This window comes from Electrona antarctica (assembly GCF_951216825.1).
Source record: "Electrona antarctica genome assembly, chromosome: 9".
Lineage (NCBI taxonomy): Eukaryota > Metazoa > Chordata > Actinopteri > Myctophiformes > Myctophidae > Electrona > Electrona antarctica.
In genome coordinates, this window is record NC_136790.1 from 52,013,392 (window position 1) to 52,039,106 (window position 25,715).

Consider the following 25,715-nt stretch of genomic DNA (forward strand, 5'->3'; position numbering starts at 1 on the left):
TCTAGTCATTTTTACTAGTTGACTAGTTGCCTAGTTTACTAGTCGACTAGTTGTTTAACTACCTATTATGTAAAAAACAAAAAACAAAAGCAAAACTTTTTTTTGGGGGGAAATAAATATTTTTACATTTAAAAACTGTGTACATTGGAGACTATTTTTGTTATCAACTAGTACCAACAAGGTTGACTAGTGGATTTACTAGTCGACTAGTAAACCCTTTTGGTGTTAGCATTATGTTATGCTTTAGCTATTCAGTATTTTAGCTGTGACGTGAGCGCCCCCTCCTGAGATACATCCGGGTCCTACTTTGTGTCGCTTTTGTGTCCCCATAGAGTTATACTGTGACGCTCCGTCGGACTAAAACTGAGACGAAAACAACCACGAAAGTCTCATTTTACTGCTTTCCTCGCAACAACAAAGCTGCGCTGCTCTCCCAAATCTGGCGGTGCCCCACACGGAATACTATCGCCATTTTATTTCATTGTGTCAACTAAATCCTAATTAATGCAAGCTAGATTCAACATACTCAAGCCTGCAAACATTCTAAATATGCGCCCGAAATATTTTACTGAGCAAATGGACTGTTACCACCTTCAATAATAATGATAATAATAGTCTTTATTGTCTCCACATCATTTTTCTTTTGTCATAGACACTTGTACAAAACATTAATAATTCTACTCGAGTTGGAAGCATTAAGACCCATTTTAACCCTCAATGGCTTCCTTTCTGAAAAATAACGTCATTGTAAAAAGATTCACGTGTTTAGATATTCTATTTACAATGAGATGCGGACGGGAGCTGGTGCCACTTGGACCCGGACGTTACGTAGCACTACAAAATGACGTCGGACTTAAATTCTGAATTGAAAAATAGCAGATCTACAAGCTCATAGCGTGCCACCGAGTGGCGCGATACGAGCTTGTAGGTCTGCTATTTTTGAAGAATTTTTGAAGAACGACTGACATAGAAACATAGCTTTTTCAGAAAACTGTCAGGATGTAGAAGACATTTTTAGAATCTGATCTCAGTTCAAAATGGGTTAATGCCCTAGTGGAGGCTGATGGTATTATCCTAAAGGAAGTCATTTATTTTACTCCTACAGAAGTAGGACATTGTATTGTATCTAGCAATATATTATCTATATTATTATCATCAACATAATGCATAAGCATAAGCGCATACAGTAAGCATAAGGCATTATGCATAAGCAAAAGTCAGCAAGTGATACTGTCTATACTGACTACTGAGAGAATAATTAAATATTGCATATAACAAGATTAACTAAGGAAAACACAGGAAAGGTGCTGACCACAGAGGGTTATAATTAGAGATGTCCCGATACTGTATCGGTATCAGGAAAAGTATCGGATCGGCCCTTATTTGTCATATCGGGTCATATCGGTATCGGTGAATATGCCAGTCTAACCACCGATCCGACACAGGGGTAAGGGGTTGACACTATGGCAGGTAAATAAAATGTTGGGACATGTGGAGTTTGCTTTGGAGTTGCCCAAACTGCAAGTGCACATTTGAGTGAGGAGTCTGCTATAAACACAACACGAGATATATAGCTAGATAGCTATAAACACAACATGAGATCACAACACTGGTATCGGTATCGGCTAACACAGAAATTGAGGTATCGGGATCGGAAGCGAAAATCGGGACATCCCTAGTTATAATGTTGAGAAGGACAACTCTTATTAGCCACGATGCAAAAATGATTTAAAAGATACCAACGTCTCGACAACAATAGCCTCCCTCGGGGTTGGAACGAGATTAAGGCAAAATGATTCAAAGACACAGAATACTGATTCAAAAGGGAATCCTTATACACACTGCATGTTAATTGCTGGTGCAGGACAAAAACATTTTCATATTGTAGCAGAGAGCCCCATGATAGAAGGCTGACCTGACACACGACAGTGAAGAGCTCCTTTGTGGGTCCGACAGGGAACTCCCAGTCGATGTCCAGGCCATCGAACTCGTACTGACGTAGGAACTTGATCACGCTGTCGATGAAGGTCTGACGGTTAGCAGGACTGGACACCATGGCTGTGAACCTGGAGAGAGAGAGAGAGAGAGAGAGAGAGAGAGAGAGAGAGAGAGAGAGAATTGAATTGAAATTTGAATTGAGAGAGAGAGAGAGAGAGAGAGGGAGAGAGAGACACACTCACTCACACACACACACACACACACACACACACACACACACACACACACACACACACACACACACACACACACACACACACACACACACACACACACACACACACACACACACACACACACACACACACACACAAAGGGCTTCCCCTTCCCCTGTCTGGGTCCCATGCAGGGGCTTTCCTACAGTACAAAGGGCTTCCCCTTCCCCTGTCTGGGTCCCATGTACAAGTAAAGGGCTTCCCCTGTCTGGGTCCCATGTACAAGTAAAGGGCTTCCCCTTCCCCTGTCTGGGTCCCATGTACAAGTAAAGGGCTTCCCCTTCCCCTGTCTGGGTCCCATGTACAAGTAAAGGGCTTCCCCTTCCCCTGTCTGGGTCCCATGCATGTGCATTCCTACAGTACAACGGATATTGACAAGCCTTTGCTACAAGACTGTACAACTAAACGGTTATATATAGTATACTCACTTTGCAGTGCCCATGGCCCAGCCACCAATGGCTAGCAGGGTCTTCAGATTACTGTTCCTGAAAAATAAAAAATAAAGTAAAGAAAAGACACACTGAGTTCTCATGCTTATATAGTGCATGCATGCGCGCGTGCGCGCGTGCGTGCGTGTGTGTGTGCTCACTGTTTCTTCAGAGCCTGGAACTCTGCGTAGAACTGCTCGTCGTCCTTCTCGAGGGTCGTGATCATGTTGTTGTCCATTCCAGCGAAGGCATAGATGAGGTGGTCACAGAGACACGGGTCAATGTCGCTGACCATGTACTTCCCAGCACCGGGACGGTACTGTCCCCAGTTGGTGAAATAGCAGGAGAGGATGTAGGAGGATCCTGCAAGGTGTGAGAGATGCAGTTAGGTGGTTGATATTTGTCTTTCTGCTGTTTGAGAGTATATCACCCCAAGTGGACAAACGTACCTAGCTGCACGTGCAGCAGGAGAGCCAGTCCTGCAGACAGAGACACACAAGCAGAGAGAGGTGGGGGTTTAGTAAGGATACACAGTGTACACGGATACACAAGGATACACGTTTTACAGCTGCTTTTCGAATAGGATGGAATCCCTTTTTTATCTCATTTATTTTTTTGGCTATAGGGGAGATATTGCAATTATGAACTTCAGGCAAAATGACTTGCAGCAGTAGCAGGTCGTGTTCTTGCCGACACCATGGACTACATTTCTCAATGGAAGAGTGGCTAGACCACCTTCAACCGGTGCAGATACTAGTTATATTCTATTAACCCATTTTGGGCGGGAACCCTTTTTGGTGTTAGCATTATGTTTTTTTGAAAAAAATCGAAGAACCACTGACATAGAAACATAGCTTTTTCAGAAAACTGTCAGGATGTAGAAGACATTTTTAGAATCTGATCCCAGGTCAAATGTGACTAAATTTGACTGAGGGACTGCCATTGGAATTTTTTGAATTTTCGTTTTTTCATGTCATATGAAAGCAGGGAATCATAGCTTCAGATTGATATATTGGTTTGGCCCACCAGTTTTGGAGATATGGCTTATAGAGTAATGTCTTGCAGAAAACAGCGAGTTGAGAAAACAGGCTTGAAAGGTTTACTTCTGTGGTCTCTAACATTACACCTAGCTACATGTTTACATGGTCACAAATGATTTAAATCATTTGCATAACAATTTAAGCTTAGTTGTAATTAATATGACAGCATGTACTGTACTCAAAATGTCGACCAAGTATAAATTAATCTTTATACGTATATGAATGTTTCTTTGAACACAATAGATTCCTTTTCCAGATCCAGATCATCTCATTTTACAGTTAAATGCTGGGGAAAGTGTGTTCTCAACAAACAAACAAAAATCACCATACCAGCGCAGATGAGAAGCTTGCCCATGTTGCCTCAGTACAACTAAGTGCCCTATAGCCATGCCTCTTATATTCCTCTCATTATCAGTAAACCATGTTTGAGCTGGCTTCATTACTCTGATAAATCAGCAGTCACCTCAATCATTTGCTTGGTCAGGAGTTTGATAATTTCCACTGGCTTTGCATATTCTGTTGATAACCTTTAAGTGTGATTCAATAGTGATATGATGTGCTGACAACTATTCAAATAAAGATTGTCATAATTTGTTTCTGTGTGTGCATGTACAGTATGTGCGTGCGTGTGTGTGTGTGTGTGTGTGTGTGTGTGTGTGTGTGTGTGGGTGTGTGTGTGTGTGCGTGCGTGCGTGCGTGTTTGCCTGTTTGTTCAAAAACTAAATCTGTGAAACATTTCATTCACTGTTGACAGATCACTTTAATTTACCCTACGGTCAAAAATGCCCAAATGTACAAGAAATTTGCCATATCACAAACGTGTGGGAATTTACGAGGTTCTGTAAATCTTACCCTAGATCTGTAGGCTACTTGGAGGCATTAAAAACACCAGTCTAGTTGCCTTAGACTTAGAGCAAGGTCCAGTTGCCTGTCATGTGTTTTTCTCTACATAGGAGTCCCAAACAAGGCTTTTTCTTACAATAATTACGCTATTAAATTACATATTTAAACATGTCATTTATATGTTTACCCGAATTTTCTTTAAAATACAATATTTGTCACTTCACTGTTTAGAGGTTAACAGATAATAGATACTCAACCTGGATGATACCACCACAGATATATGATCCGTTATGATCTCTCCTAAATAACGGAGTAAATTTTGGTTAAGAAAACATTTGATTATTTTATCCAGGGGGTAATTTCCATCCAGACCTTTCAAATCAATACAAAAAATGATAACAACTATATCAAGCATTACCTACATTACCATGATGACTTTTCTAATGTAATATTTTATAGTTTTTTGGCTTTTTATGGAAACTTTGTGCAGTAGCTATGTGGCCTAGGTGCGAGGCAAGTCAGTTTTGAGAAAATAACCACGCTTTAATCGAATAGCAACCCCCAGACCCCCCCATCCCCCCCTGTTGCTGTTTGCTGCTGGGGGGAACAAAATAAAACAAGAATCCTATAGGATACAACGTGAGTGCTGGTATTCATTTATACAGTCTGTATATCTTCTAGAACCGTGCACCCGTTACTTTATTACGTGGAATTACTCAACCGAGTGCTTGCTTTTGCTTTCTTCTTCAAGTTATACTGCGGTAAACACAATTTATATTACCGTTTCATGTTTCTCGGAATTGATTAACACTCGAGTGGAGACATAACTGGATGAGAGGAAGGCAGATATAGGAAGAATAACTTAGACAGTCGCAGTTGCTTTATTCCCATCAGTGATCACTAGACAGCATTGTCTAGGCTAGGGTTAAGATACAATTTACACCCAGCTCTAATGCTCCTAAAGAACAACTAAGACCAAGTGGAACCATGACCTCGTTCAAGCCCAGTTGCAGCAGCTGCAGCTGGTATCGAACACGAGGCCAGCAGCGCAGTTCTCTTTATAGGTACGTCCCTGGGCACAGTTGTAGTAGGCGTTCTTGTCGGTGGGGTCTGGGTAGAGTCCGCCAGCCTTGCCAGCGCACCATCCAGATCCTCCACTGCTTCCTCCACCACCTCCACTAGGCTGGGGCTTGGGCTGTGGGTGTGGCTGAGGTTTGGGCTGAGGTTTGGGCTGTGGTTGGGGTTGGGGAGCTGGGTGCTGTGTGGGGGTGACTGGGGGCAGAGGTTGTGGCCGAGATTTGCAGCCTGCATTAGAGATAGAGGACGAAGAGGATGTCAGGAGACAGTATCTCTGATACAGTATGTGCAAGTTGTAAAGCATGTGTGTGGTTTTATGTGTGCGTGTGCGTGTGCGTGCGCATGTGTGTGTGTGTGTGTGTGTGTGTGTGTGTGTGTGTGTGTGTGTGTGTGTGTGTGTGTGTGTGTGTGTGTGTGTGTGTGTGTGTGTGTGTGTGTGTGTGTGTATGCGTGCGCGTGAGAGTGCATCTTACCAGCTCCGGCTCCCAGGCCAGTCTTGAGGGCGCTGATCAGAGGGTATTTTCCCTGCCCACAAAAGGTTCCGCTGAAGTCATCCATGTCCAGGCTCCAGACAAAACCTCCACCAAAACCACTCTTCTTCAGCCACTCGGCCTGTAGACGGATAGAGAGGTACAGTAAGTACAGTATACACAGGACAGAGTAGACAGTGGCTACAGATCTGAATGTTAACGTTGCACCTTGATCTGGTAGCTCCTGGGATTGTCGTATCCAACCCATAAATGGCCGTTGTAGGCATAAGGGACATCCTGGGGGGCATCCCAGCCCTGCGAGGCTCCCTTCTTAATGAAGTCGCAGATCTGAAGGAAGGTAGAGATTTTAGATTCAAGGTTCAAGGTGCTTTATTGTCAGATGCATGTACAATACAGCCTGTAGTATGCGTGCGTGCGTGAAAATGTCAGGGGTCTGGCCTTTGAAGGCAGGCAAATTTTACCCCTTTCAATTTGCATTATAATTTGTATTGGTTATGGCCGACGGGGCATACTGTCTCCTGATACAAAGGAGAACTCCGTTAGGACACACTGGGCTCCATTTTCGTCACCGCTAAACCCCTTATCCCTAAACTTCTTTGCCTTTTTTTTTACTATTTTGAAAAACATTTTTGAATAGTTCAACTAGCCAATCTACATTGACACGTTGTGAGCTTGTAGACTGGCCATTTTAACTATTCAAAAATGTTTTTCAAAATAGTGAAAAGGGCAAAGAAGTTTAGGGATAAGGGGTTTAGCAGTGACGAAAATGGAGCCCACTGTCTCCTGAGTCCTGACACAAAGGAGAACACCGTTAGGGCATACTGGGCTCCATTTTCGTCACCGCTAAACCCCTTATCCCTAAACTTCTTTGCCTTTTTTGTACTATTTTGAAAAACATTTTTGAGTAGTTCAACTAGCCAATCTACATTGACACATTGTGAGCTTGTAGACTGGCCATTTTTACTACTCAAAAATGTAAAGAAGTTTAGGGATAAGGGGTTTAGCGGTGACGAAAATGGAGCCCATAGTCTCCTGACACAAAGGAGAACACCACAGAGCCACAAATACTTTTCATTGCATCGTTTTTCAAACGATGCATGCCACAACAAACACGGACGAGCCAAGCGTATAGTTGCCTCGAGCTAAAGCTACTGAAACATTAGGTAGTAATAATTTCAATCTTTTGCTTTGATCAGAAAGGATCAACTGAAAGAATCAAAGCGTAATAACAGCCTTTATAAAGCTCAACAAGAAGTCACAAATATGGTTTGGCTTATTACACAAGATCGATTGTCGTCATGCTGCTTTTGGCCTCACTCACACCTAAGACAAACTTGTGTTCTGTGTGTCCTGTGTGTCAAGGTCAAGGTCACGGTCAAGGTAACTTTATTTTGTCTCCCGAGGAAGAAATTCGTCTCAGACAAGGACCCGCATGCAAGCGTGATCCATGCCCGTGTCGCCGCAGAGCAGCGCCACATACATCTTTCTTGCAACAGGCAGGGGGGAGAGAGAAGCAAAAAATAAATAAAAATAACATTTTTGGGAGTCAATGGGAGTCACATGGTTTCATGACACAACCTTGTTGGATGGCATGTCTTCTGCCCCCCCCCCCACCCATGCAACAAGGTTGTGTCTTCAAACCATGTGACTCCCATTGGACACACAGGACACACAGGACACAAGTGTGTCATAGGTGTGAGTGAGGCCTTTCTGAACCTGTCAGAGACAAGACACTGAGTGAGTTGTCTTCTGACTGCCTATATGCGCAATGCACATCCAATGTTATCGGTTATCGGATGCACCAGATTAATACTTGGTGCAGGACACATCTTCCACACTGCGGCAACCCTATACCTCATAGTAGGACCAGAATCCTCTCTGAGCAGTGAAGGGTCCGGGTGGTCCCGTGCCACCGTTGAAAGCACCGATAGCGCTGGGGCCACCGGACCAATAGTTGTGGCCGTAGGTGGCGAACCCAACCAGCAGCTTCTCAGCTGGGGCGCCCAGGCTCTTCCAGTAGTTCATAGTGTAATCCTATGTGGAAGGAGGAAAGATACTGGTATCAACAGCAACGATTCTTTGCAGTGCAAACATGTATTCATCACATTGTACTTTTCTAGTTTTAGTCATAGTCTCTTGAATAGTTTTCATTTAGTTTTAGTCACATTTTAGTCACCTGGAATGTCTTGGTGTTAGTCTAGTTTTAGTCGACTAAATGTCATAGGATTTTAGTCAACTAAATCTACAGTTGATTTAGTTGACTAAAATGTGTTTTGTTTTGGGCCTTGGTGCCGTTGTAATGACTGTTTTTACACTTTACACTTTTACACTTTTTACAAGCTCACAACGTGTCGCAGCGCGGCGCTTTGTGAGCTTGTAGATCTGCTATTTTCAGCATGCAGCCAAGTGTAAAATGACTTATACTGGATCTCCTGTCCACTAGTCCCTTCCTAACATTTTAGTCTAGTTTTTATTTGTTGACGAAATTGTCAGTATATTTAGTATAGTATAGTTTTAGTCATCATAGCTTAATTTTCAATTAGTTTCCATTTAGTTTTCGTCAGTGGTAGTCGACGAACATTTTTCGTCTTAGACGAAAACAACACTGAATGTACTCACTCACCACATTGTAGTATTCACGCATCCAACCGTGGTCAGCTGGGTCACTGAACAGGGGGCTGTTCTCTGTATTGGTGGTGGAACTCTGGTAGTCGTAGGTCATCACATGGAAGTAGTCCAGGATACTGTGATAAAAGGACATCAGAAGTCTGGTTTCTTGTGGTTTATTTAAAACAAAATAGTACTTCCCTATGCTATGAATGTATATGTTTGTATGTTAATCCCTGTATGTGCTCGGTGCTTAATGTGTGTGTGTGTGTGTGTGTGTGTGTGTGTGTGTGTGTGTGTGTGTGTGTGTGTGTGTGTGTGTGTGTGTGTGTGTGATACTACTGACGCGCCGAGTTGGGGAATCTGGTATGCAGTGTCAATGTTTTTCTTTCCTCCAGCGACGGCAGCGGTGAGCATCAGACGAGGACGGTTGGTCTGCTTCCCTTCAGCCTCGAAGGCAGCCACCATCTCCTGCAGAGAGAGAGACAAGGAGGTGGTGATGGAGAAAGATGAGGCGGTCAGTATTAGGATGGAAAATACTCTAACAGTTTTCTGAAATACCTCATGTTTCTGTATCAGTGGTGCTCAATATTTCATGTCAAGGACCCCAAAAACTATATGCCTCCGCCCCCCCCCCCCCCCCCCCCTCTATATGTTGTTCCCTCCCCAGAAGCAAAGACTGAGTTAAAAAAGTTCTCTCTGAAGGAATAAATATTCAAAGATTTGCGCCATATTTTCCATTTTCCACATTTTCAAAAATAGCAGACCTACAAGCTCTTAGCGCGGCACTCGGTGCCGCGCTAAGAGCTTGTAGGTCTGCTATTTTTCTATGTAGAGCTCTCCAGGTCAGCTATTTTTCAATAGCTAAAGTGTAACACCAAATGGGGTTCCCACCCAAAATGGGTTAAGAAGTAGGAAATGTGTACTGCATTTAGAATTAATAACTATTCCCTTGTCTTTCGTTCTTGTTGTTTTTGTAGGCTACGGCTTTTATCTCCAACCTTTGCAAAAAAAAGCAAATTCCAGCCATGCACTCTACAGTGTAGGACGTAGGTCTTGCCCAGCGTGGTCCCAGTAAGGGATACTGTACTGTCCCGTGGATCCTATTGGTTCACCGATCTGAGCCCCCCCCCTCTGCACTGTTTGTTATTGGTTAGCTTAATATAAGTTGGCTCCCACTTCCTATGCAAGATTTTCCACTGGGTTTCCCCATGCAGGCTTTTCTTTTTGAGACGAATGTGAAGCCTGGGTACCGAGGGAACCCCTTTTGGTGTTTCCATCATTATGTTATAATTTAGCTATTGAAAAATAGCAGCTCTACAAGCTCATAGCGTGCCGCAGAGTGGCGCGCTATGAGCTTGGAGGTCTGCTATTTTTTGAAAAGTCGTGAAAATGTGGCGCAAATCTTTGAATATATATTTCAGAGCGAACATTTGTAACTAAAATATTGGCAGCTGGGGGGTCCCTGGAACTACATATTTTGAGATGGGGGTCCGTGGCCCAATAGGCCTAGCCAATAGCCTTTTTTTTAATCGACCTCAGTCCAAAATGGGTTAACAGGATAGAAGGCTGACCTGACACAGGACAGTGAAGAGCTCCTTGGTGGGTCCAGCTGGGTACTCCCAGTCGATGTCCAGGCCATCAAACTCATACTGACGCAGGAACTTGATCACGCTGTCAGTGAAGATCTGACGGGTAGCAGGACTGGACACCATGTTTGTGAACCTGGAGTCGGAGACGAGTCGAGAGACAACAGGAAAGAGTCAGACGACTGCTTTCACCCGTTCCTGTCGCTAGAGGATAGGAGACCTCTTGCTTAAAGCGATAGTTCAGATTTTTGGAACTTAAGCTGTATGAAATACTTGCCAATGCCATTAATATAGTGGTTGCAACTGTATTAATTGATTGCTCGAGTCCCGTGGTGGGAGTTCTGCTCTGGTTTTGGTGAAATAGTAAGGCGAGACATAGGTGAAATCCAGATTTTTTCTTTTTTTTGCTATTTTGCTTCCTAAACATGTTTTCTTCCAAACTAAAGCAAAATAAACATTCAAAACACAGATTTAGATGTTTATTTCAGTAGTTTATTTTAGCCAATGACAGCTCGTTTTGCTGGGTGAAAATCCACCCTCTCAATTGTCATGATTGGTTGTTGGTACAAAGGAAGTGACCATATTTGGATCAAACCACAGTCAGCTCGAGGTCCAGACCTTTCCAATGATATATGGCATTATATGTTGTTGCCAAGATTTGGATGAGATATTTTGTCTCAAAATAGTGGCTTCAAATAAAACGTTTTGGAATTTTACAATACAATTCTTTAAAGGCCGTTTACTCAAAATGAGTTTTCCTCAGCTGGGACAAAGAATCTCCACTTCAGTTGCACTCACATACACCAAACTTTCCAGTCTTATTCATAACTATATTCTGAAGATATTTACAGATGGGTTTGTTGATATATCATTCACAGCCTGATTTACATCACATTTTATACCTAAAAACATGCCGAAAATTGGGTTTTTTTATGCCTGTTGACACTATTTTCTGATTTGTGGAGTGAGATATCTAAAATCCCTTCTGTAATTTTCTTTGTCTCTAATATGTCAACAAAATGAAACAATCATTTTGAACCTGGCTTTATCCGATCTTCAGATTTATCATCATACCGAAATGTATGCAAATTAGCGCATATAATGCCTAATTTGCATTTTTAAACATATCATTTCAGAAAACTTGTAATACAAAAAATCTTAGTTTAATATAAGTAATCAACTGGAGAAGTTTCATTGTGATAGCTATTAGTTAACTTTTTTTCCCTATTCAACTACCATGTCTCACCTTAAGTAGTTCTGGTCATTTTGTGGAGGGGCACAGGGGACCACGCATTAAAAGTAAATTAATCCACAAAACTAACGTATTGTTGACCTATTTCTAAAATATTAGTGCAACTTTCGTTCATTTTTGACCCCTCTATCACATAGAACTATGCTTTTTGTGTCCATGTCACTACGCCAAAAAAAATTGTTCCATGTGATAGAGGGGTCAAAGTTGAACGAAAGTTGAGCTAATATTTTAGAAATAGGTCAACAATACAAATTACGTTAGTTTTGTGAATTAATTTACTTTTACTGCGTGGCCCCAGTGCCCCATAATGACCGGAACTACTTAATATTGACCAAAACCAGAGCAGAACTCCCACCACGGGACTCGGGAAATCAATTAATACAGTTGCAACCACTATATTAATGGCAAGTATTTCATACAGCTTACTGGTAAGTTAAAAAAAATTGAACTTTCCCTTTAATACTCACTTTGTGGTGCCCATGGCCCATCCACCAATGGCTAGCAGGGTCTTCAGGTTACTGTTCCTGAAAAACAAAAATAGATTCATAAATAAAATGCACTCCGAGTTCTCATGCCTTCATGCAAGTGTGTGCGTGCTTGTGTCTGTGCGTGCGTGGTCCAGTGTTGTTTTCGTCGACTAAAACTAAGACGAAAAATGCTCGTCGACTACCTTTTTTCACTGACAAAAATGAATGGAAACTAAATGAAAACTAAGCTGCGATGGCTAAAACTGAGACTAAATATACTGACAATTTCGTCGACAAATAAAAACTAGAGTAAAAGGTTAGGAAGGGACTAGTGGACAAGAGATCCAGTATAAGTCATTTTACACTTGGTTGCTTGCTGAAAATAGCCGATCTACAAGCTCGCTGTGAGTGTAAAAACACTCATTATGATGGCATCAAGGCCCGCCAAAATACATTTTTATGTCAAAAGATTTTAGTCGACTAAATCTACAGTTGATTTAGTCGACTAAAACTAGACTAACACTAAGACTAAAATGTGACTGAAACTAAATGAAGTTTCAGTCCAAAGACTATGACTAAAACTAAAATAGAAATTTGCTGCCAAAAACAACACTGGTGTGGTCACTGTCTCACTGGTTCTTGAGAGCCTGGAACTCTGCGTAGAACTGCTCGTCGTCCTTCTCGAGGGTCGTGATCACGTTGTTGTCCATTGAAGCGAAGGCATAGATGAGGTGGTCACAGAGACACGGGTCAATGTCGGAGGGCAAGAACTTCCCAGCACCGTGACGATGCTGTCCCCAGTTGGTGAAATAACAGGAGAGGATGTAGGAGGATCCTATACAAGGTGTGAGAGAGATACAGTTATAGGGCTTGCTGTTCTATTCTGCCATTTGAGAGTATATCACACCAAGTGGACAAAGTCTTACCTAGCTGCACGTGCAGCAGGAGAGCCAATCCTGTAGAAAGAGAAGAAGAAATACAAGCGCAGAGAGAGAGAGGAGAGATTGGGGATGGGTTGGTTCAGTAACGAAAAACACCATAAGTTTAATGTCGGCTATAGTCTCCTCCGCGAAACGGAAACCCCTGCTTTGCCAGGGTAGATAAGCTTAACCCATTTTGGGGCGGGAACCCCTGTTGGTGTTTTAAGCATTATGTTATAATTTAGCTATTGAAAAATAGCAGATCTACAAGCTCATAGCGCGCCACCGAGTGGCGCGCTACGAGCTTGTAGGTCTGCTATTTTTTGAAAAATCGTTAAAATGTGGCACAAATCATTGAATATATATTTCAGAGCGAACATTTTTAACTAAAATATTTGCTTCTGCAGGGGGTCCCTGGAACTACATATTTTGAGATGGGGGTCCAATATAGATAATTCTGGGGGTCCTTGACATGAAAAAGGTTGAGCACCACTGACATAGAAACATAGGGGTTTCAGAAAGATGTTAGGATTTAGAAGCCTTTTTTTAATCAAACTCAGTCCAAAATGGGTTAAACTTACTTCAGGCAATTTATAGTCAACCAGTATGAGCTGACACAGTGGTCTAAATTCTAGAGTCCACGTGCAGCGCAACCACTGTGACTGACTGCAGATGAAGTTATTTTCATTTTTAGAATCTGATCTCAGGTCAGAATGGGTTGATGAACACTGTATTTTAAACAGATGGTAATCTGTTTAAAATACAGTGTTCATCAACCCATTCTGACCTGAGATCAGATTCTAAAAATGTCTTCTACATCCTGACAGTTTTCTGAAAAAGCTATGTTTCTATGTCAGTGGTTCTTCGATTTTTCAAAAATAGCAGACCTACAAGCTCGTAGAGCGGCGTGCTATGAGCTTGTAGATCTGCTATTTTTCAATAGCTAAAGCATAACATAATGCTAACACCAAAAGGGGTTCTCGCCCAAAATGGGTTAAAATAAGAGAAGATTGCCGCTTTAAGGGAATAGTTTATGACAAAAAAGGGTGCTTTATTATCAAGCAGCCTTTATGCATCATAATCATAATGTTTAACAACTTGACAATGAATTCAAAATGAATCTAAATCTCTTCTCAACAACAATGTCTCAGCTTACCAACGCAGATGAGAAGCTTGCCCATGTTGCCTCAGTACAGCTAACTGAAGGCCAGAAGCCTCTTATATATACGGTCCATTCCTCTCCATATCAGTAACACCATGTTTGATCTGGCTTTGTTATTCTGATAAACCAGCAGTCACTTCAATGTGCTTGGTCAGGAGTTGCACTTTCTATTATTCTGCACTGGCTTTACTAATACTGATAACTTTCAAAGGCCATTCAATATTGATATGATTTGCTGACAATTATAAGTCAAATAAAGGCATATATATATTTTTTTTTTACACATTCCACCAACTAAACATGACACTTTTGCCTACCTTCAAACCTAACCCGAGAGAGAGATGTTTTTGAAAGCCTTCAAATCTTTATTAAAATCAACAGCTAATGTGACAGAGGCATTCCCGGCTTGAAAAGTATGCAGATGTGACTTAGGTATATTTAGCTCTCTAATGCGTTGCATTTAGAGCTACCTGTATGTTACCGATGACTTCCAGGGCTCGCATGAATGCAGACCAGCCTCTCGTCTTTAGCGTGAATAAAAATAAGGTTTTTGCTACTCACCAAAACAAAGGCGGGTTGTGTCATTAGAAAGCTTACTTTCCTTAGTGGACGCACTCTGAGCCCCCCACCTCACGTATAAACGGTACTTTTTGGCCAGAAAGGGATTTTTTTTCATCAGAAGAAAAATATAATATGAGGGTTTTCTCTGGGCAATAGGCCTATCTCACAGCCCCCTTTCCACCAGGAGGATACGAGTGTGTGTGATGTTTGGCAAAATGTTTAGGAGCAAAATAAACGTGTGTGTGTGTGTGTGTGTGTGACGCGGTTTGGCCTGTTGTAGCACCACCATGAGGCTGATTTGAAAACTGTCAAGTGGCATTTCTTCCAAAGCCTAGTGGGAATATGCATGCACAGTTTCACCACAATCGGACGCTGCGTTGAGTAGTTGTGGCGATTTCTACAAAACGGGTACAAAGCGGGCTCCTGAAAAGTTTAGAAGCCAATCGTAGCCAATGAGGGTGGATTATGAGAAATCAAACAAACCCGTCTTGATCACATGATTATGAAGAAGATGTGTACAGATTTGCGTGAAATTTGGATACAATCTGAAGGAGTAATATTAGAAAATGTGTTTTACATATGTCGGCCTCCTGGTGGCGCTATAAAGAGGTTTTTCCTTGGCCTCTAGGGAGTTGGCATACAAAGTTATCCACAGATCCGTGCAGTTAGAGGTAAAAACACTTTTCGGCCAGTTATAGCGCCACCATGAGGCTGAGTTGAAAATGTTCATGTGGCATTTCTTCCTCGGCCTAGTGGGAATGTGCGTGCACAATTTCATGGAAATCACACGATGTGTTCATAATTTGCAGCATTTTGTTTGAAACTGAGCACTCCTGCGAACTTTGGAAGCCAATCTTAGCCAATCAGGATGGAGTCTGAGAAATCTGAAAGACCCGTTTCGTTGAATGGCGCTAGAGAGACTGTGTACCAATTTGCGTGATGTTTGGACAAAATCTGTAGGTGTACTGTCCAAAAACTTGTTTTGCACAAAGCGGCCTCCTGGTGGCGCTATAACAGGCATCGACCAGGTTAACAGTGCCGGAGATTAGCTGTTCACAGACGGACGGACGGACGGACGGACACACACACACACGGACACACGGACGGACGGACGGACGGAGTGCAAAACATACTCTCTCCCCATGCCTTCGGCCTGGTGGAGACAATAAACCTTACCTTTACAAAACGGTAGTTTGTGGCTTGTGAAAATACCTCTTTTAACATGGAAGTCTATGGACCGCAGAAAAAATAACACCATTAGCTCCAAAAGGGGGTGTGGAAAGGGGGCGGGGAAATGCTGTGAGATAGGCCTATATCGGTAGAGGGCGCAGTGGAGTAACTAAAAGTATTTTTTTCCGATGGAAACAAAATCCCCTTTTGGCCAAAAAGTACTGTTTATACGTGTGGTGGGGGGGCTCAGAGTGCTTCCACTAAGGAAAGTAGGCTTTCTAATGACACAACCCGCCTTTGTTTTGCTGAGTAGCAAAAAGGTTCTTTTTATTTACGCTAAAGACGAGAGGGTGGTCTGCATTCATGCGAGCGGTGGAAGTCATCGGTAACATAGCTACACACAAACACTCCTCTCTCTCTCTCTCTATTCTCTTGCCATAGAAAGCATAGGCATGTCTCGGGACCCCCGCCCCGCCCCCTCCCGACCCCCAATATAAATTGACTGCTACAATAACCTTAATAATAGAGACAATACACCATAAACAAGTAAGACGCGCAAACGCGGGAAGCGAACGCAGCTCGTAAATTGCAATAACAACAATTAGAATAAATTACGTACTTTTTAAGGTTTTTTTTTAAGTTAAGTTTTTTTAAATTAAATGTTTTTTCAAGTTTTTTTTTAGTGTGTGTATGTGTGCGTGCGTGTTTCTTTTTTAGGTTTTTTTTTTAAAAGTTTTTTGTTTAAGTTTTTTTTTAAGTTAAGTTTTTTTTTAAGTTAATTTTTTTGTGTGTGTGCGTTTTTCCTTTTTAAGTTTTTTTTTTAAGAAGTTAAGTTTTTTTTTAAGTTAAGTTTTTTGTGTGCGTTTTTCCTTTTTACGTTTTTTTTTTAAGTTAAGTTTTTTTTTAAGTTAAGTTATTTTTTAAGTTAAGTTTTTTGTGTGTGTGCGTTTTTCCTTTTTAAGTTTTTTTTTTAAGTTAAGTTTTTTTTAAGTTAAGTTTTTTTTTAAGTTAAGTTTTTTGTGTGTGTGCGTGTGTGCGCGCGTGCGTGCGTGCGTGCGTGTGTGTGTGTGTGCGTGCGTGTATGTGTGTGTGTTTTTGTGTGTGATACAGCTGCGCCCTCTGGTGGTGGGCGGGTGGTGTTACAGCGTGACACACACACACACACACAGACACACAGACAGACACACAGACGTGATCTGCTGGGTCTCATAGTAAATGCTCACTGCGTTCGCAATCACTGCGTTCGCAATAAGATTTTAGTCGACTAAATCTACAGTTGATTTAGTCGAACAAAATGTATTTTGGCGGACCTTGATGCCGTCGTAATGACCGTTTTTACACTTGCTGAAAATAGCTGATCTACAAGCCCACAACGCGTCATGAGCGTTGTGAGCTTGTAGATCGGCTATTTTCAGCATGCAAGTAATTGTAAGATGACTTATACTGGATCTTTTGTCCACTAGTCCCTTCCTAACATTTTAGTCTAGTTTTTATTTGTTGACGGAATTGTCAGTATATTTAGTCTTAGTTTTAGTCATATCTTAGTTTTTATTTAGTTTCCATTTAGTTTTGGTCAGTGGAAAAAGGTGGTCGACGAACATTTTTCGTCTTAGTCGACGAAATCAACACTGCAGTGTTTCTTGCTCTGTGTTGTACAAGATAGTTACAGGGTGAGATGTTCACTACCTTTACGTGCTTAAAGGACCAATTCACCACTTTTCAACATCTTTCATATAATTGGTCCTAACTAATGTTCATGATAAAACACCACCATTTTCTCTGTGTCTGTGTCTCATAGGAGGGCTTTGGACAGTTTGGACACCCGTCCACCAGTGACATCATCATTAGGCAGATTTTTTTTTAAACAAGATTTGTTTTAAAATATATTTAGATTTGTATTATCGTGAGAACGATGGCTTCAACTTTTGCATTGCAACTTTTCAGGAAAAGAAAGCCTGCCGTTTCTATTAGCTTGGATTCACCATCGATGATGTCACTGGTGGACGGGTTTCTGAACTGCCCACAGCCCTCCTATGAGACACAGACTGAGTAGAAAAACATTGTGGTATTTTATCATGAACATTAGTTAGGACCAATTATAGGAAGAGAAGTTGAAAAGTGGTGAAGTGGTCCTTTAAGTACTTTGGCCTCAGCAGTGGGTGTGTTTTTAGTAATTGACGCTGTGTACAGTATTTATTTCCCAGTACAGGAAATTGTACATGCCATTTGTTTCTTCTAATTGTTCGAGTTATTGACCTCTTGCCAAGTAGCCTCGTTTACATTTGGCAGGGGTGAGGCTTCTGTGTTGTCTTGGACATCAATCAATCAATCAATCAATCAATCAATCCATCCATCCACCAATGACAGTAGTCAATGTTTATCTGTTGTTGTGATGCAGTAATGTTGGGCTGTCTTTGTTGGTGTGCTGATGATTCGGGTATTATTATATATATATATTTTATAATTAAGTATTTCTTTCCCTGGAACAAAAGGGGGACTCAAATGACAACAAAAACAAAATAAACAAATATCGGTATCGGCCAAAATTGTCATTTTAAACATTGGTATCGGCACAGAATTTCAATATCGGTATCGGAAACTATATTTAAAGATGGAGTGCCGTGATTTTTTCCACCCTAAAACATGATCATCAGGTCTTATTGTTATATAAGGAGGTATCATTTTTTCAAAAAAGTGTACGGTATTTGTTAAAATGTTGTTTATGTGGACACGCCCACCAGTTCATTAAGTATGCCTGGTTTGCCTGGTGGGTGGTGATGGGTGGTGATCCACCTGAACTGAAGCCGCACCCACAGCTGTAGTTGTATGATAAAGGGGGAGGGGTTAGGGAAGGGGCTGATAGTGTGATGTCACTATATTACCGTTTATTTCATTGGCCCGTTTGACTGTCAACGGTTCAGCCTTCAGGAAGAAACCCTAAATACAAAGTTAATACACCATTGCACATAAAAACGACTCCAGGGTGTCTAATGAAGTATTGTCACCTCATAGACACATGAAAAACTGGAAATATAAAAAAATTGTGGCACTCCATCTTTAATCTTTCTAAATGATGCATTGTGTGTACACTGGGATTCTCTCTGGGATTCTCTCCCACCTTGCTGTGACTGTCTACTGTATACTCTATGATGTGTATGTGAGAATATCTAAGACGATGATTTTGACAATGATTATCCCTGCATTAAACGACTTCTTTGAATTGTTTTGTTCTTTTTTTGGTATTGAAATGACACTCCCAGTTGCTTTAATCACACCATTTATTTCATTTCCATCAGTGTGGAGTGGACTCGTATTGGTCTTGTATTAACAGACTATTTACAACAACCAGCTCCAAGTCACCTCAGAACGCGTGAGCTCGTTCAAGGCCAGTTGCAGCAGGTGCAGCTGGTGTCGAACACGAGGCTGGCAGCGCAGTTCTCTTTATAGGTACGTCCCTGGGCGCAGTTGTAGTAGGCGTTCTTGTCGGTGGGGTCTGGGTAGAGTCCGCCGGCCTTGCTAGCGCAGAATCCAGATCCTCCGCTGCTGCTTCCACCACCGCTGCTTCCGCCACCACCTCCACTAGGCTTGGGCTGGGGCTGGGTGTGGGGCTGGGGCTGGGGCTGGGTGTGGGGCTGGGGAGATGGATGCCAAGACGGGTGCTGGGTGGGGGTGACTGGGGCCAGAGGCTGTGTGCGAGCTTTGCAGCCTGCATTATAGGGAGGGAGGACAAAGTGGGTTTGTCTCAAGAGATGGAACTCTGATGCAATGTTTGTTGAAAATATTAAAGCATGCCTGTGTTTGTGTTTGTGTGTGAGCGTGCGTGCGTCTGAGAGAGAGAGAGAGCATGTTACCAGAGCCTCCGGTTCCCAGGCCAGTCTTGATGGTGTTGATCAGAGGGTATTTTCCCTGGCCACAGAAGGTGCCGCTGAAGTCGTCCAGGTCCAGACTCCAGACCATGGCTCCACCGAAACCGCTCTTCTTCAACCAGTCGATCTGTGTAGACGGAATGAATTGTATATAAGTACCTTAGTACCTTAGGAAATAGTACACTGAGGCTAAAGACTATACGAAGTTGAACAATCAAGTCAAATGGGACTGTTGCACCTTGATGTTGAAGCTCTTGATGTTGTCGTATCCAACCCAGGTCTGGGTGTTGAAGGCGTAAGGCACCATCTGGGGGACATCCCAGGCCTGAGTGGCTCCTTGCTTCAGGAAGGTGCAGATCTGAATGAAGATATGGACGCAAGTTCAAGTTATCGTCACATGCCTGTAGAATACAGCCTGTACTGTATATAGAGCATGCATAAAGTGAGTGGCAAATGGAGTGGCAAACCAAGTAGCAAAGTGTGGTGGCAAAGTGAGTTGAACCCATTTAGGCCTGACGTCAACATGTAAAAAATGTCTAAATCCTGACAGTTTTCTGAAATGTGGTGCTCAATATTTCATGTCAAGGACCCCAAAAATTATATGTAATATGCCTCTGCCCCCCATCTGAAAATATGTTGTTCCAGGGACCTCCCCAGAAGCAAAGATTTGAGTTAAAATGTTCACTCTGTAATAATATATATTCAAAGATTTGAGGCACATTTTCACTACTTGTGTGCCACTCGGTGGCGCGCTATGAGCTTGTAGATCTGCTATTTTTCAATAGCTAAAGTATAACGTAACGCTTAAAACACCAAAAGGGGTTCCCGCCCAAAATGGGTTAACGTCGTTTAACGTTGTTTATTGCAATCAGATAAGACTTTTCTGTTTGGATGTATGGGCTGTCATGGCCAGAAAGTAGGTTTTTGCCATTCAGTAGGCGTTCCTGCTAAGACACTCGACTGCCGCTCGCTTGCACGGCATAGCGCGCCACCGAGTGGCGCGCTACGAGCTTGTAGGTCTGCTATTTTTTTTAAATCGTGAAAATATTTATTTCAGAAAACTGGAGGATTTAGAAGATCTTTTTTTAATTTTGAGGTCAGGCCTAAATGGGTTGTGGGCTGTGACTTTACTGTATGGTGTGCACACGCACGCACGCACGCACCTCATAGTAGGCCCAGAATCCAGCCTGACGGGTGTACTGGCCAGCAGGCCCAGGTCCGTTGTTCTTATCTCCAACAGCAGTCAGGGTTCTAGAAGACAGGGCGAAGGTGTGGCCGTAGGTGGGGAATCCAACCAGCAGCTTCTCAGCTGGGGCGCCCTGGCTCTTCCAGTAGTTCATAGCGTAATCCTAATTTATGGACGAGGAAACGTAGTGGCGTCAACCGCCATTCTTGACACTGACAGTACAGACATTACACATGTGGATGTTACACACAGTAACACAATGTACAACAAAATGTAAAGAGGAATCTCCTTACTAATACTCACCATGTTGAAGTAGATCAAGGGACCCTGGTCAGATGGACCTCTGTACAGGGGACTGTTCTCTCCAAGAATGTGCTCCCAGGAGCCGTGGAAGTCGTAGGTCATCACGTGGAAGTAGTCCAGGATACTTCATGGTGAAACGGACATTTATAGGAGTCAGTGTCAGTAAATGGTAAATGGTGCATTTATATAGCGCCTTTATCCAAGGCGCTTTACATAGATTGTGCATCAATTCACCCATTCACACACACATTCATACACCGATGGCGGCAGAAACCATGCAAGGCACTAGCCAGCACACCGGGAGCAATTTGGGGTTCAGTGTCTTGCTCAAGGACACTTCGACACTAACTCTGGGGGAGCCCAGGTTTGAGCAGGCAACCTTGTGCTTACCATCCAGCCACTCTACCCCTGAGCCACCACCGCCGCACAGCACACAGCACTCAGTGGAGTTAAGTGTTCACCTGCTGTAGGCTACATTAATGTTGTGCATACTGTATGTGCTTTGGTGTGTTGTATCTATACTGACGGTCCGATCTTGGCAATCTCGTATCCAGCGACGATGGTTGCCTTTCCAGCAGAGACGGCAGCCGTGAGCATCAGACGAGGACGGTTGGTCTGCTTACCTTCAGCCTCGAAGGCAGCCATCAGCTCCTGCAGAGAGAGAGAGAGAGAGAGGAGGTGGTGAGAAAGATGAGGGTGTCAGTATTATTTGACTCCTAATTCTGTTTACTGTATCTGAATCTGAACATCTGTATTGTAGAGCTGATACTGTACTGCATATCCTAGCTCTGCTCCATAGCATTAGTGTTAGTTAGTGTTCTCAACTTAACTCCTTAACTCCTTACAGTATGTTACTTTTCAGCCATTGCTCGCGTACCCCCGGTAGCACAGCCTCTCGACTCTGGTAAAATGAAAGAATACAGTTTCGCTACTCACCAAAACAAAGACGGTTTTTAAGATGTTTGAAGCCTACTGTCCATAGTGGGATAACACTCTGAGCCCCCCACCTCCCGTCTAAAATACACTTTTTGGAAAAAGTCGGTAGAGCTCTTGCCTTTGGACCACAAGGTCATGGGTTCGATCCCATGCAGGCACCGCACCACCAACTCATAGCGTATGAGTAGCACGGCTTGGCAAGCTGTGCGGTAAGTACTGGGAGCTAATGGTATAGGTGTGACGCTCCACCTCAGCAATCCATCTCCCAGGGGTACAGCACATTGTATCGGGCTGTAACAGACTCCCTCGGCTGATACAGACACAATAAGCCTCTCCCGGCCTACAGTCGAGAGGCAGCGCTAATGGGAGTATGAGGGCAATGGCTGAAAAGTTACATAGCGTTAAAGGACCACTTCACCACTTTTCAACCTATCTTCATATACTAGGTCCTCACTAATAATCATGAAAAAATGGCAGGTTTTTTTTCTACTCAGCCTGTCTCATAGGAGGGCTGTGGGCAGTTCCATGCCATTTTATCATGATTATTAGTGAGGACCTAGTAGTATATGAAGATAGGTTGAAAAGTGGTGAAGTGGTCCTTTAAGGCAAATGGTTCAAAGACATACTGTACAGAACACACACAGGATTAAGGCTGGGGAGAGACACACCATGGATTATTTAAATTAGGCTGTAACACATGATAGAAGGCTGACCTGACACAGGACGGTGTAGCGAGCCTTGTCCGCAGGTGGGGAGCCACGAGAGCCTGGGTACTCCCAGTCGATGTCCAGACCGTCAAACTCATACTGACGCAGGAACTTGATCACGCTCTTGATGAAGATCTGACGGTTGCCAGCACTGGCTACCATGGCTGTGAACCTGCAGAGAGAGAGAGAGAGAGAGAGAGAGAGAGGGGAGAGGAGGAGGAATCATTGCTTAGAACCATTCCTGAGGCTCCTGCCACTGGTGTTATAGATCCTCTCGTTGGGCGGGAACCCCTTTTGGTGTCAGCATTATGTTATGCTTTAGCTATTGAAAAATAGCAGATCTACAAGCTCATAGCGCGCCACCGAGTGGCGCGCTACGAGCTTGTAGGTCTGCTATTTTTTAAAAATCGAAGAACGACGGACATGGAAACATAGCTTTTTCAGAAAACTGTCAGGATGTAGAAGACATTTTTAGAATCTGATCTCAGGTCAAAATGGGTTAAAACTCACTTTGGAGTGCCAAAGTTCCATCCACCAATGGCCAGCAGGGTCTTAAGATCGCCGTTCCTGAAAAAAGAAAATGCATTCTTTGAGTTCTCATGCTTTGGGTTACCGTATACCGTACGCGTCACTGTATCTATGTTTGTGTTTGTGTTCGCTCACTGGTTCTTGAGAGCGGCAAACTCTTTGTATAGCTTCTCGTCGTCCCACTCGTAGGACTTGATCATGTTGTTGTCCATAGAAGCGAAGGCGTAGATGAGGTGGTCACAGAGACACGGGTCAATCGCGGTGGGGAAGTACTTCCCAGCACCGGGACGGTACTGTCCCCAGTTGGTGAAATAACAGGAGAGGATGTAGGAGGATCCTGCAAGGTATGAGAGATGCAGTTATAGGTCTTTTTGCTGCTGCTGTTTTTTTTTTAAATTATTATTATTATAAGATTTTTTTTGCGGCTTACGCCTTTTATTGGTTTTTTGAAGGGACAGACAGTAGGCTGACAGGAAACGGGAGAGAGATGGGGGAAGACATGCAGTAAAGGCCGTGTCGGGCTCGGGAGTCGAACCCGCGGCACACTGCGACTGGATTACCAGTCGGGTGCCCAGACGGTTACGCCACCGCCTGGGCATTATTCAGCCGTTTGATGGTATCACAACTTCACAAGTGGAACAAGTCTTACCTAGCTGCACGTGCAGCAGGAGAGCCAGTCCTGCAGGGAGAGAGATACAAGTGGAGAGAGAATGAGACATTGGCCTCACTCAGACCTTTGCAGCATTGCTGCATGCTTGTTGTATGAATGCTGTGAGTGCCATGGCCGCCCCAATGCATTTCCAATGGAAGTCACATGGTTTGAGGACTACATTTTGGACTACAAGCTGTTGTATGGCTTTCGGCTGTGTTTCGACTGCGCCCCTCCCCCTCATACAACACAAGTGTTGTGTCAGACCATGTGACTCCCATTGGAAATGCATTGGGGCAATCTGTGTCACACCCTTTGTATACAGCAAGCATACAGCAATCTGTTGTAAAGGTCTGAGTGAGGCCATAGGAAAGGCAGGTATGTTGGGTAAATAAGCTTAAAAGCACTCAATGTGCGTTCAGCGCTGAACACGTTTTGCAAGATGTTGGCTATATGGTCGGTGACACTGACAGGATACCTACACGTTTTGCTTAAGTACAGTACTTAAGTAAATGTACTTAGTTAGGCTACTTCCACTGAGAGAACTCAAGCGGAACCCGCGGTAGAAGACGGTGTCGTATGTCACCGTGAGGTCCAGCAACACTACTCTTTCTCAATTTACAATTTAGGCATTTAGCAGACGCTCTTTATCCAGAGCGATTTACAGTAAGCATGCAGGAACAAAAGACATGGTAATACATCGTTGTCCTGCAAGCTGATTGGCTGCCGAGACACGAGTGGTGGAACAAAAGAGCCCCAACTCTTTGATTTATTCATTCACGTCACCTGGTTCACGTGGTTTGCATTGACTTGCTGTATTTTGCTTTAAACGTACATCACGCGACACGGAATATCAAAATATCTTTGCCCCCCCCTAGTGCGAACAGACCATCAGACTAAAAACTAAATGGACAAATTACTTATTATCAAGTATTAATCAGCCTTGATGCATCATACAATTCATAATGTTTAACAACTACTTTGAACACAATCATGCTGAATGTTCCATTTCAAAATGTATATTTAGAAAATGTGTGCTTTATATATTTCTCAGCTTACCAACGCAGGTGAGAAGCTTGCCCATGGTGCCTCAGTACAGCTAACTGAAGGCCAGAAGCCTCTTATATACCTTCTATTCCTCTCCATATCAGTAAAACATGTTTGATGTGGCTTCGTTATTTGTTGCTAAATCAGCAGCCACCTGATTCATTTGTTTGGTCAGGAGTTACCCTTTCTGTTTTCCACTGGCTTTGCTAATTGTGCTGATAACTTTCAAGTGTCATTCAATGCATTTACTGTTACCGTTAGCAGGACTACTATAGAGCAGGGGTTCTCAACCCGTGGGTCGCGACCCCTCGGGGGGGGGGGGGGGGGGGGGTCGCCAAATTATTTTGGGGGGTCCCCAAATTATTATTATTATTTTTTCAACTGAATGGCTGGAAAATGGATATGAAGAGTTTACATAGTACTGTACATGCATACACCTTCCCTAATGATTATATCTCGTTTCAGTATTTATTTATGGTGTATTGTCTCTATTATTAAGGTTATTGTAGCGGTCAATTTGTATTGGGGGTCGTAAGGGGGTGGGGCGGGGGTCCCGAGACATTGCCAATGCGGTATGCGGTCGAACATGCGCTGCTCCGTGCTTGCGGTTCTAGGTTTCTGGTTGAAGGACTTCAGTGTTTTGTGCCATACATTTATATGTATAAGTATCAAA

General features: G+C 43.0%; 3 protein-coding genes across 3 annotated transcripts in view; all 3 read right to left on the reverse strand.

Moving 5' to 3' along the window:
- LOC306930128 (acidic mammalian chitinase-like) overlaps nucleotides 1-14,108 on the reverse strand; it is a gene marked incomplete at its 5' end in the record, with an annotated part of 33,461 nt that extends 19,353 nt beyond the window's left edge. The window contains 5 exons of the mRNA XM_079510873.1: nucleotides 1,916-2,066; nucleotides 2,642-2,698; nucleotides 2,803-3,004; nucleotides 3,091-3,120; nucleotides 14,084-14,108. Coding sequence (XP_079366999.1) covers nucleotides 1,916-2,066; nucleotides 2,642-2,698; nucleotides 2,803-3,004; nucleotides 3,091-3,120; nucleotides 14,084-14,108 — 465 coding nt within the window. The remainder of the gene's footprint in view (nucleotides 1-1,915; nucleotides 2,067-2,641; nucleotides 2,699-2,802; nucleotides 3,005-3,090; nucleotides 3,121-14,083) is intronic.
- On the reverse strand, nucleotides 5,522-13,708 carry LOC306929250 (acidic mammalian chitinase-like; the record flags this gene model as incomplete). Its single annotated transcript, XM_079509692.1, has 11 exons — nucleotides 5,522-5,829; nucleotides 6,075-6,213; nucleotides 6,300-6,419; nucleotides 7,947-8,126; nucleotides 8,716-8,836; nucleotides 9,046-9,170; nucleotides 10,274-10,424; nucleotides 12,008-12,064; nucleotides 12,641-12,842; nucleotides 12,934-12,963; nucleotides 13,705-13,708. 11 exons carry the CDS (start codon nucleotides 13,706-13,708, stop codon nucleotides 5,522-5,524), a joined length of 1,437 nt encoding a protein of 478 aa, XP_079365818.1.
- Nucleotides 14,109-19,200: 5,092 nt separating the features above from the next.
- LOC306930047 (acidic mammalian chitinase-like) lies at nucleotides 19,201-25,079 on the reverse strand (the record flags this gene model as incomplete). The annotated part of the gene is made up of 11 exons (XM_079510788.1): nucleotides 19,201-19,526; nucleotides 19,672-19,813; nucleotides 19,925-20,044; nucleotides 20,850-21,035; nucleotides 21,176-21,299; nucleotides 21,702-21,826; nucleotides 22,825-22,990; nucleotides 23,329-23,385; nucleotides 23,482-23,683; nucleotides 23,996-24,025; nucleotides 25,055-25,079. The coding sequence occupies 11 exons, from the start codon at nucleotides 25,077-25,079 to the stop codon at nucleotides 19,201-19,203; spliced, it is 1,503 nt and encodes a 500-aa protein (XP_079366914.1).
- Between the last annotated feature and the right edge of the window lie 636 nt (nucleotides 25,080-25,715).